The sequence below is a fragment of the Pleurodeles waltl genome, chromosome 3_1 (assembly GCF_031143425.1).
Source record: "Pleurodeles waltl isolate 20211129_DDA chromosome 3_1, aPleWal1.hap1.20221129, whole genome shotgun sequence".
Classification (NCBI taxonomy): Eukaryota; Metazoa; Chordata; class Amphibia; order Caudata; family Salamandridae; genus Pleurodeles; species Pleurodeles waltl.
The window spans coordinates 558429396-558442489 of record NC_090440.1 but is presented as its reverse complement, the minus strand read 5'-3'; the positions used below and the strand labels follow the sequence as shown (position 1 = coordinate 558442489).

The 13094-nt window shown below is 44.1% G+C and overlaps 1 protein-coding gene across 4 annotated transcripts in view; it reads right to left on the bottom strand.

Annotated features, from left to right (window-relative positions):
- SPG11 (SPG11 vesicle trafficking associated, spatacsin) overlaps window positions 1–13094 on the bottom strand; it is a 579875-nt gene that overhangs the window by 460607 nt on the left and 106174 nt on the right. For all 4 annotated transcript variants that reach the window (XM_069222954.1, XM_069222953.1, XM_069222956.1 and 1 more), the window contains 2 exons: window positions 2742–2877; window positions 1994–2149 (listed from right to left, as the gene is read on the bottom strand). In XM_069222954.1, the coding sequence (XP_069079055.1) occupies window positions 1994–2149; window positions 2742–2877 (292 nt within the window). The remainder of the gene's footprint in view (window positions 1–1993; window positions 2150–2741; window positions 2878–13094) is intronic.

The window sequence follows — 13094 nt, the reverse complement described above, 5'->3', positions numbered from 1 at the left end:
TTACATCGACTTTCTGCATTAACCAGTATAGAATGGTTGCTACTTGATTCAGACATACACCAAATACCAAACAACCTCTATTGTGATATGAATCTAATTGTTTAGATTTAAAGTTTAGGCTGATGGACTAGCTGGGATCGCATGATAGCTATCAAACATCCCTGATTTGCCACAATCAAGCCTACAACCTTGTCAAACGCCATGCAGAGTAGCTTGGTTCGTGGAATAGATACACTATTGGTTACTATATTAATGAGGATAGAATGGTGCTGCTTAGTTGTTTGGAGTGGAAAAGAGGGGCCTATTGCTGTTATGGTAGAAAAGACGCTTCATTGAAGGTTGTCTGGACTTTTATTAAAAAACATTTTTGAGAAAGTGGTTCTGATTAAATGATTTAATCAAATCAACCCATCTAATTTTTTTCAGTCAAGAATGGGCTTCAGCATGTTGACAAAACCTAGCTGACAAAAGCCTACCTCGATAGAAAATGCCTTTATCTTTAGGGTGTGTTTTTGTTTTTTTGGGCTTTCAAGATGGACTTCCTACATTTAACGATCTGTACTTTCCCCCTTTTTATAAGATGGGGATGGGATTTCCCTCTTATCCTCCAAGAACTATTCAACTTTTACACTGCATGCTAAGTCCCCTATACCTGCCCCCTGTACCAGTCTAACCTGTCTTCACAATGTCCTCTTCTTGCATCCTGCAGCATGGAACGCCAAAGCCCATTCTTGACTGAAAAAGTACCAGGTCACAGAAGACCTTCATATTTTGTCGAAAAGGCATCTTGTCATCTTGACTTTTCTATAAAATGAAATTACGTGACCCTGTTTTCATAAGTCTGACTATATACATTCTAGAAGTTCATCAAAATGACACACTGTCATCAAAGCAATCTGGTTAGCAATTTAACTGTCAAGTGGTTCAAGTACAATGCTGGCTGCTTTGTTATTCAAGGTACAATTGTGTTGGCTGGGCTGTTAAAGATAAACTGGTGCTACTGGGCTGGCCGCTGTAGAGTAGCGATCCTGTAATTAACTAGGGTAAAATGGAGGATGCTTGGTTACTTAAGGAAGGCCAATGACTGCTTGGTTACTCAGGGACATAGTTGGGGGGCAGAATGGTGACTTCTCCGTAATGCATGCTAGGGCAGTTAATGCTTGGTCGTGGTAAAACTGTGGCATAACATTCAATCAGGCTAAACAAGGGAAAAAGGGAGTGCTTGTCTGCACAGAGCAGAACAGTGTTTACCTGCTTCCTGGTTAAGCTGGAAATGTAGTTTAAAAACAAGCATCAGTAAAACCATGGCTACTTTGTTAAACATCAAACATGAGGTTGGATGATTTAAGGTTGGCTTTAACCGTACAATATGTATTTGATGAAATATGATGACAAGAGAACATGGCAAAGTAAAACACAGCAACTGGATGCATTTTCACATATCCAGAAGTTTGCTCGTCGGATGGCAGATCAAATGTTATCTTGGTACATAAGTGAAAAGTAGGGAATAAGTCATATAACAGAATGATGAACCACTGGGTGGTTTGGTTGCCATAGAGAAAGGATGTATACAGTATAAAATAACAGAACATGAGTGGAGTAGGGAAGTGCCTAAACACTTATGGAAGAACAACAGCTGTTTGGATGCATAAGGCAGGACTGTGGTGGCTTGGCAGATCACAGTAGAAGGATTGAGGTTGTTGGTCGGTCACTGAAGAATAGAAGCTGGTTCGTTGGTCAGGGTACAGCTGCAGCAAGTGCATGGTGGACACTTGACTGGTCAGATTAGAATGATTGATGCTTGGTTAATCCAGGATGAACACTGGCTGCTGGCTTTGCCACGGAAGAAAGAGGGATCAATGGCAATTCAGGGAAAAAACAATGGTTTATTGATCACATCATATCACTGATGTTTGTTGCTCACAGAATAGCAAGGGATGTTCCATGTCTGCTCTGTGGTATGAACAAGAATATAATGGGAGGGAAAACTCACCATCAACCTGACTGCTGATATCCTGGAACTGTTTGTTGAGAAACCTCAGTGTCAGGTTTAGAAGTTGTTCTGAGAATGGCTTACTCTGAGTCTCCAAATCATTTTCCCTAATTGCAGAGCAAAGCAAATCCAAGGCAGGCCTCAGTGATTCCACACCTAAAGAAAAAGAACACAACTTAAACAGCTCCAAATCATGCTACACTTTGAGTCAGGGATGAAAACATAACAGTAAACAGGTGTACAACTCTCTATGAAGTGTGGGGTGCAAATTTATTAGTATGCACTGACACCATTAATAAACAATTAGGTCATACTACCATGCACTACTCTGTATAGAAAATCGCCTAACCACCAATAAGAGAAGTATGAAATTATGGGAGCAGACCAGGCCAATGCCAGCACTGTAAATGCAACTTTGGTTTCTCTCTCCCTCAGGAACTGCCATACACTTCATCAACAATCCTATCTGGCCAGTGCATCACTGTGAATGTTCCACTCCATAATGTGGCTTCATGAGCAAACTGAATTCAAGCAGCAATTGTCACAGCAAGAGGACCTGCCTGAGCCCACCCCCTATACCCCTTAGAAGCAATACTACAGAGCTACACTCCCAAGCCAGACCAGCAGGTATCAATATAAGAGGAAGGTTGCTACACATTTATGTGGATTTCTTTATAATTAAACAAAATATTATAGGAGGTTCTCAGGGCTGCAGTATAGTAGTGCAATCTGCTAGTCTTTTACTCACTTCTTAAGTAAATCTCAGATGTGGTGCTCCTTGGCAGGGTTTCTGGCACCACACATTGGACCGTTGAACTGAAAATGTTCTCCTTGCTTTTCAAGAAAAAATCAACTGTGTCCAGTTGGCGATTTTTCAACCCTGCCTAGAAAACAAGGAAGGAAATTAGCATTTGAGTTGAAATAGTGACCTCTTTTTCTCGCAGTGCTATTTCCTTTGCCACAGCTTAACTTTACTAATTGGCCTAGTTCGCTATTTTGCTTGGATCTGCCTTATAGTCTTGTTGCTAAATTGGTATGTCTGTTCCTGCTGACCTAACAGCATGGCTCCATGCTTCATGATCCTATTCATAATGCTGCTAACACAGTTATTTTGGCTCTGCAGCATAGGCCAACCTCCTGGCTCTGCTATTGGGTTTTGCTTTGAGGATTTACAGTTTAATCCAATTTCTTGGTTTTGTTTCCATGACCTGTATTTGTTCACTGCACATGAAAATGTTTCTATCAAGGCTCAAAACAATAATCCGTAAGTGATAAAAAGACACAAGTATCCGATAGCGAATATATCAATGCTTCCAACTAGCAACAGGTTGAACATTAAAAGGTGCTTAGATAATCCTATCTGCATTCATTTGCTACAGAATATTAGAGATAGTAGGGTGTTGTGTGTTGTTTGATGGGGTTTTACACATACTTTAGAGCCTGTTATTTTAGAACATGCTTTGGGCCATTATCTGAGAGCAGAAAACAACAGGCTACAAAGGAAGAAAGATACATAAGAGATACTGAAAGAAAGAAAGTGAGAGAATGTGTGTTTGCTTGAGAGAGAGGCTGTGTGTGTGTGTGCATGTGTGTGCATGTATGTGTGTGGAAGGACTGTTGTAAACAAACAGGCAGAAGTGTGCATATGTGTGACTATTGAGTGTTTCTCTTTTGTAAGCTGCAGTATGTGAGGGAATGCTAGCCTATCCATAGAGATGTTTAGAGACTCTTTATTGTTGCATTTGTTTAAGGATTAACCATCAAAAGATGTTTTAAGGAGGTCAGTGATTAATGGACCTGGGATATCTATGAATCAGGAGCACTCAATGTAACCACTGTCAAATAGGGGGGTGGCTTCTGCAGGATGGCCAACCGGATGTGCTCCTAAGAGGCTCCCATCTGACCCCACTATAATCCTGCATATTCCTGCTTAAAGCCACACATTTATCATTCACCCTGCTGGCAGAGGACATCAGGGGAGCACTCCCCATCTAAATAGTGACTTTGGGGGCCCTCTGAGGGCACAAACAGCTGAATGCCTGCGGGGCTTCAGATAGCCCTGCAGGCCACGCAACCCTTGTGACTAGGCCTGACATTGCATCAGAGGTCGAGGGGCGGCTGATATGAGCGCAGCCCCCACTGAGAGTTTGAGCCGCCATGGACACGAACTTGGCCCCCATTGTTATTGCTTGAAGCAGCAGTGCTGCGGTAGCGGAGAACGCCTACTCGGACTCCAGTTTGCAGTGTGACCGGTCACTCGGACGGGCCGGGAGGAGGCTTTGAGGCAGTGCTGGTGGGCTGCTGTTTGGCAGCCGTGACCAACTGAATTTCCTGGGCACTCTGGTGAAGAACTCGTTTGCAGCCATCGCGCTGCTGGATGCTGCCTAAGGGGGGAATTGTAGGGAGGGTGCTGTGCATAAACAGAGAAGAGGAGAACTTCAGTGAGCCTGGGCCCCCCCTTTTCTGCATGACACTGTTGGATCCTGAGAGGCACTTCTGGGGCTTTTCTCCCTCATAGCTCTGGGCCTCTACAGGCACTAGGAACAACTTCAAAGGGTAACACAATTGAACAATATACGACCACGGCAATCCCTGTGTAGCACTCGACAAGGCAAATGGCTGGCAGGACTGACCAAGAACCTGTGGGGGGACCTACCAGGGCAGAGTTGTTCACAGCTATTCATGGCTCCAGGAAAGCATTGGAGGGGGAAATTTAAACTGTGGTGATTGAGATGAACCTCTTCCGTACAGACCTTCGCAAGGTCTCCAATAAGGTGGGAGTGGCTGAAGGATTTATTGCAAAACTACAGGCCAAAGTGGCTACTCTTCGGAAGCAGGTAGTAACAGGCACATCAAAAAGCAGAGCCCTCAAAGTGTGGGTGGAAGATGTGGAGGGGAGGACCCACTGTAATAACGTAAGACTTCTGGGGTTCCTAGAGAGAGCCCAGGGGGGCTCTACTGAAAACATTGTGGAGCACTGGATTTGTACCACCCTGAAATTAACTGGTTTGTCACCTTTGTTTACCACTGAGAGAGCGCATCGTGCACTGGTGGCACACCCCGCCAGGCCTGGTGCCCCGCCACGAGCCATCATGACACATCAGTTGAGCTATAAAGACCATAAGTGTGTTTTACGGGCAGCCAGGGAGACTGATCTAGCCCGTTTTGAAAATCAGAGGATTTCCATTTATCCTGATTATAATAATAAGGTCCAAACCTCGAGGAAAATCTTCCAGGATGTCAGTGCCAAACTCAGATCCATAGGCATCTGATATATGTTGTTGTATCCTGCCAGTTTCTGGATGATCTCGGGGGAAAGTCTCACTTTTTCAATATTCCAGATGGTGTATGGCAATGGCTGGAGGTGTGGGACAAGGGGCTCAAATATGAAGCCAACCCCTGGTGCTTGAGTCCCCGTGAGGCGGGGTGGAGGGGGCTCGTAGCCCCAAATGGAGGCAGCGTGATGCAACAGCAACAGAAGGGGGCCCCCTACTGCTGGAAGGTGACCCGAGAAGGGTGATAATCTAGGAGGATGGCACAATGGGACTTGCTCCCTCAGCTCGGGTGTCGGCTTCAGAGAGGAGTGAACCATCTAATGAGAATGCAGGGGTGACAGGGGCCTCAGCTATATAATGGGACAATATATGGTCCCACCTTCTATGATTCTGCATTGTATGTCTTTTTTTTTTTGTCTTTTGGGGGAAAGGGGGTGTCCGCGGAGCGTCTGTAAACTGTTACAGGCCACAATATACACTCATCCTAGCTGAATATGAAGGACGCTTTCTACCAGTTAAGCATCTATAGTCTGATCTGGCATTTTATTCTGTAGGGGCCTGGGGAGAGCCTCTCCACGACAGTGGTAGGCAATGGTTGGGGGTTACAGGGTTAGGCTGAGGGTCCTATCAGCGTTTACATTATTGGATTAGCAGCATATCTATTTGATGTTTTACTGGTCACCCGGGTGAGGGGGGCTGGGGTGATTTGTACTTGCTATGGCATTGTTGTAAGCACGTTCTTGTTTGTAGGTACAGTGTGCATGGGGGATCGATTTCATAAGGTGCCTCAACAGGCATCTACAACACAGTCGCTAGGGAGAATGGGATGGTGGTTCCCGTTTGGGGTGGGAGACACTTGAATTCATGGTGAACATTTCAAAGTGGTAACTTGGAATGTCAAAGGGCACAGAAAGCACACTACACAATACAGGATACACTTGTTTCTTCACAGCAGGTGCATATAGCTTGTCTTCAGGAAACACATTTGATGGAGGAAGAGACTCAGAAACTGGGGAGGAAGTGGCGGGGACAGTTATTAAGCTCAGCATACTTCTCCTATTCGAAAGGAGTAGCGATCTGGGTTGCATACGGGGTCCTCTTTAGGCGCACATACAGTGAAGCAGATGTGGAGTCACACATACAGTGAAGCAAATGTGGAGGCACGATATCTCTTTCTGCAGGGCACACTGAATGGGTGACTGCTAATGATCCCGAATACGCATGCTCCCAATACTGATGATCGCTTGTTCTACAATGGACTGCTCGAACTGCTGAAGGATGCAGTGGATGCTTTCATTACTTGGGCTGGTGACTTCCACTGTGTGTTTGACGGAGACCGGGACCATCACCCGCCTCGATAGGGCACTAAACCACTGATTGTGGGTTCCCTCGCCAGCGTCATGAACTGTTTTGGTCTCCTCAATGGATGAAGAGCACTGCATCCAGAGGGGCGGGAATACACATCACTCTAAAACACATGGTACATACAGCCGCCTAGATCGCTTGCTACTGGGAGGTCTGACTATTTCACAAATTACTGCGGTAACGCACCTGGGAAGATTCTTATCGGACCATGCTTCTGTTCTGCTGGTGCTTAGCTGAGACCCCAAGAGGGGAGGGGTGGGGTGCCCCCCCAACATCCTCACAGATACAGAATGTCGAGGGGCCCTGGCAAAATCCTTGACAAAATATTTGGAGATGGACTGGGGTACACTGCACCACAGAGCAGCGGAGTGGGAGGCGTTAAAGACTGTTATTAGAGGAACGTGTGTAGGAACTATTTGTGGGCTGCACCACCAGATGAAGGTTGAGCTTAAAGTGGTGGAGTGGTGCATGGCCGCCCTACAAAGGGAGGAGACGCATTCTGCAGCTGCTCACGGGGACCTACTGACAGTGCACTGGGATCTTCACAGGCTTTGGGAGAGATTTGACAGGCTGAATCATAGGACATACTGACAACGATTACATTAGAAGGGTGACAAATCAGGCCGCTTGCTGGCTTGGATACTCCGGCTTGAGGTAGAACCTCCTCCCTTCTAATACCTCAGGAATGCAACTGGCATGGGGGTCACCAGTATACGAGAGATTCTGGACATTTTTGTAGAACACCTTCTGGCTGTATACAGAGCCAGTCCAGTGGGCCCGAAGGGGAGCTGGATGACTTTTTGTGTGGGGTGCGAGTAACTCGGCTGGGACCCGATCAGAGACAGGAACTAGAGGAGGATATCTCACTGGAAGAACTGGGAGATGCTATGAGAGTACTGAATAAATCCAAAGCTCCGGGTGAGCATGTATTCCCAGTGGAGTTCTATCAATCATACACTATCATGCACCAGGACAAATTGTTGGAGGTGTTCAGGGAGGCGTGGGACAGAAGGATCCTGAAGGAATCGATGTGCAAATGGATTGTCTGCCTCGTGTCAAAAACCAGGTGGGACTGAGCAGATCCCTCCTTCTTATAGACCCCTCACTATGCTAAATTTGGATGTTAACATCCTCTGTAAGGTCCTGGCAATCAGACTGAGGGGTGTGATTCAAGATCTTGTCCATGAGTACCAATGTGTTTTATACCAGCGCAAAGCACCACTTTGAATTTGCGGCATCTTGCCCATATTTTAAACAAGAGACTTGGCCCTAGTGTCCTTAAACCTGGAAAAGGCTTTTGACACAGTTGAGTGGTGCTACCTGTTGGCGGTTTTATGGGTTATGGGCTTTGAACCCAAATATTGTGCATGGGTACGACTCCTTTACACAGATCCCATGATCCATATTAGGGTGGGGGGTCAGCTCTCTGAAGTCTGGGTTGTGAGCAGAGGAACTAGACAGGGGTATCTCCTATCGCCACGCCTGTTCCAGTTTGCGATCGAGCCTCACGCTTTGCTGCTGCACCAGGAGATGGACCACTGTGGAATTTGGGTGTCGAAATATGGGTCACACAGACAGAGGAGGTTCATAGACGTCTCAAAGTGGAGAGGGTGGTGAGAGGACTAGGAAATTGCATATCATTTTGGAATAGGCTTCCCCTATCCACGATGGGCAGAGCCACTGTGGCGAAAATGTTTTTCTTCCTTGATGCCTATATCTTGTTCAGAATTCATTATTCCCACTTGACACCCGCCTATTTTGCAGGCTTGATATCCTGCTGGTCTTGTTGATCTGGGCTGATCGCTGCAACTGGGTCTCCCTTTTTGCACTTCAGAGGGACGTAGATGATGGGTACTGGTGATCCCGGACCTGCAATTGTATTACTATGCAGCGCATTTTCAACACACTGTGAGGCGGACAAAAGACGTGAATTGTTGGGAGAAAAGATTATTTCAGGGCATGCTGCCGGAGGACACACTTCTGTGGCTGTTGATGAAAGGGGGTAGGTTGTCGCAGCCAGTTCCACATTTAGGTAAAACAACTTGGGAAGAGGTGACCTGGAACCTCATCCGTATGGGCCCCCTTTGATAAGAAATTGAAATTATGGAATCTGGCACCCTTCCAAGCAATTAAAGAATGTATGTCCATGGAACAATGGAGAGGGAGAGGTTGTCACTTGACAGGGGACATTTACCCAGGGGAACGCTTTATTACCTTCCAAGAGGCACAGGCAACGTTTGGAGTAGGACCGGGGTAATTTCTGCAATAGGACGTGTGGTGTGACTTTCCGATGCACCACGGGCATCGGAGCTGATGGGGGAAGTCCGCTCAGGTGGGGAGAGGGGTGCCACTTGATCACATTGTTCTATAAAGCCCTTAGGGGTGATACACAGAAAAAAACATATGTAGTGCGTGGCGCTTGGGAGAGGGACACAGGAGATGCAATTTCTGATTCTGATTGGGCGCGTGCTTTGGAACTGGTTCGCACCATTTCATGTAACAATAGGTTCAAACTGTTGTATTTTAATTTCTTGCAACGTACCTGTATGTCACCCCATTAACTGAAAAGGATTGACCCTGCTAAGGGGGCTTGCTGTGTTCGATGTGGGGAGGAGGGTGCTACTTTCTTACATTTGGCCTGGGTGTATAGTGGGATCCAGGCTTTTTTGGTGAGAGTTGGCACCTAAAATAGAAGATGCCAAGGGGCTGGGGGGCTCCACTGTCCCCGTTAGCTTGTTTGCTGGGTGTAGTAGTTAGCCCTAAGAGCCGGAAGATGTATTACAAGCTTACTCAGCTGGCCCTTCTGCTGGCAAAAAGGAGAGTGGCCACTGGATGGCTGGAGCCCCGGAGACCACACCTGGAACAATGGCTGAAAGACTTACTGGACTGGAGGGCAGCAGAGGAACAACATAAGTGATTAGCGCACATGGTTGAGCGTGCGACGGTAGAGATTATGGTTTGAAAGTTTCAGAGACAAGAGTCACTCCATGATGATGAAAGGTAATGTCCCAGCTGCAATGGCGCTTGCATAATTTTAATGACTGCTTAATGAGTACTGGCTTCATAGGATGCATCAAGACTTTTACTCGTTGATTGGGTTCATGTAATGCTGCACGCTTGCCTCACTATGGAATTATGTACTGTTGCCTATGTTGAATTATGTGATGTAATTTCTTCTTGGGAGTTCTGGTGCCTGTTACTCTACCTCCCTATGATAGATTCAAACCATTGCGCTTTCTGGTTGTTTACTGCACTGTTTTCGTACACTTGATTATCATGAGAAAACTAAAATACAGTTAAAAAAAAAAAAACTATTGTGAAGCAATATTCATCCATTTCTGCCCTAACAATACAAAGGTTTAAGTTATTTGCTGCATCCTCCTCAATAATCTCAATAAAATGAAATCCATTATGTCATCTCACTAATCTATACTTGCCACACAGGGGCGACTTCTGTCTTTACTGGACTATTTCAACAACTGGAAATCAAAAATGAGAGTTCAGAACATGGCAGTCACATTAATTTCAGTAAAGTAGAAATGACAGCCCATTCCTCTGTGATGGGCCACTAGGTGCTCAACTAATCTCAGTTCATGTTCAAGTATGGAAATGTTACTCTTCTTTCAGTATTCTGGGACACTCCTTTCACAACTGGGTAAGAATTGCCTACACCACAGACAAAAGGAAAAACAGGATTCCAAAAAACGAGTGCAGTAATATTAAACTTGCATACACAACAAATCAAGCAACTTCTCCTCTTATCTAGGCTTAGCACCTATGTTTGTGTGACTCACCATGGTCATCCAGTTCCTACATTTGTTTTCAAACATGCAAGTTTACAACGCAGTAGATGCTTGCAGAAGGCGCAGCCTGCTGAGTGCTCTGAAGGAGACAGAGTAACGACTAAGAGTGCCGCAGCTAAAAGGAAGGTAATTTTTCCAAAATCTATAGTCCTAATCTCTCTCCTTCCAAACTGGTTAGGAAACCGTTCAAAACATTGAAAAGGAATGACAACACATGCCACAGCAAGCTTCCAGCAAAAACACGGTCCTGAACACCCAAGCTGAAAGCTGCATCTTTAAGGAAAGACACATCTAAAGACTAATGCCTACAAAAAGTATATGGAGCGGTGCAGCACTGTTGCTTAAAGTCACGTAATTTCAGGGTTTTTTTTCATTTCTTTAATTGAATTTACATTTACAGCATTCAAATAGGTATTTCCAACAACAGAACAGAAATTCCAAATGCAGTGCACAGCTTGTTGTCACATTCTTTCATGTTCAATATAACATTACATCTTCCAGGGTACAATAGCCTCCCCCAATGCTAGATCCCACCCATCATCCTTCCCTTCTTCCACTTTTTTCCCCACAGAGGACACTTTTATTTTTATAGTTTTTCGGGGAAATCTGTGAAACTAATCAGCATGCCCCGTGCCTTGAGGGTCCTACATTGGTTACCAGTTGCCAGAAGATCCACCTTCAAGCTGCTTTGTATCACCCACAAAGCAATTTATGGAACAGGACCACTTTCATTTGGAAGGAAATCACCAAATATGTGCAACAAAAGATCCTCCGTTCCAGCACCTCACCTCAAAATTCCAGCATACAAGAAAAACAAAACATAGCTGGTACATCTTTCTCTGTCCAAGCAGCCAAGCAATGGAACTCTTCCCTCAAAATATAAGATCCACGGATAACTATCTGATCTTTAGAAGGCTACTCAAGAGTTGGTTCTTTCCTACATAAACACAATACTCAAGCACTAATGTACAGCATATCCCTATGCACACAAACATTTACAATTTGAATATATGTATATAGATTTGTGTATTTCTTTGTAAAAATATGTATAATTCATTTTTTTTTTTTTAAATATATAGTTATACTTTAGGACTGCTTAACAAACGTATATATTATGGTTAATATATGTATATGTGTATATATATGTGTGTGTATATATATATATATGGAAAATGTCACTTACCCAGTGTACATCTGTTCGTGGCATGTTCTGCTGCAGATTCACATGCTGTGCATTATACTTCTGCCATCTAGTGTTGGGCTCGGAGTGTTACAAGTTGTTTTTCTTTGAAGAAGTGTTTTCAAGTCAAGGGATGGAGTGACTCCTCCTCTTCGGTTCCACTGCGCATGGGCATCTGTTTTCCGGCAGAGGGTAAGGTAGGAGTGATAGAGTATATAGGTGATAAAGAAAAGAGATGTCCATGCTAATGCAAATATATATATATATACACATATATATATATACAAACATAAATATATATATATATATATATACATATATATATATATATATACACACACATATGTACAAGTGTTGTTAACTTAAACGACTACAGGCTCCCGGGGAGGTGGGAGTTTGCATGTGAATCTGCAGCAGAACATGTCAGGAACAGATGTACACTGGGTAAGTGACATTTTCCGTTCGGTGGCATGTGTAGCTGCAGATACACATGCTGTGCATAGACTACAAAGCAGTTTGTCCTCCCATAAAAGCGGTGGTTAGCCTGTAGGAGTTGAAGTTGTTTGAAACAATGTTCTGAGCACTACTTGACCTACTGTGGCTTGTTGTGTTGCTAAAACATCTACACAGTAGTGTTTAGTGAATGTATGTGGTGTTGACCAAGTAGCTGCTTTACATATTTCAGTCATTGGTATATTTCCTAAAAAAAGCCATTGCAGCACCTTTTTTCCTTGTAGAATGTGCTTTAGGAGTAACTAAAAGTTGTCTTTTGGCTTTAATGTAGCATGTTTACAATCCATCTTGCTAATCCGTGTTTTGAAATGGGGTTACCTGTGTGAGGTTTTTGAAAAGCTACAAACAGCTGCTTTGTTTTTCTGAATGGTTTTGTTTTGCCTATATAGTACATTAGTGCTCTTTTAATGTCTAATGTATATAGAGCTCTTTCTGCCACAGAATCTGGCTGTGGGAAGAAGACTGGTAGTTCCACTGTTTGATTTATATGAAAATGCGATACTACCTTTGGAAGAAATTTGGGGTATGTTCTTAGTACAACTTTATGTTTGTGTGCTTGTATGAACGGTTCTTCAGTAGTGAATGCTTGAATTTCACTGACTCTTCGCAATGACGTAATTGCGACTAGAAAGGCTACCTTCCATGTTGAGAATTGCATTTGGCATGAGTGCATAGGTTCAAATGGAGGGCCCATAAGTCGTGTGAGCACTATGTTTAAATTCCAAGAGGGAACTGGCGGTGTCATGGGTGGAATGATACGTTTTAGGGCTTCCATGACATCTTTAATAACAGGAACTCTAAATAATGAGCTGTATATTTGTAAATATGCTGAAATTGCAGAAAGATGTATTTTTATGGAAGAGAATGCTAAATTTGATTTCTGTAAATGAAGTAAATAGCATGCAATATCTTGTATTGATACAGTAAGAGGGTCAATCTGTTTAGATTGACAGTAATATGAAAAT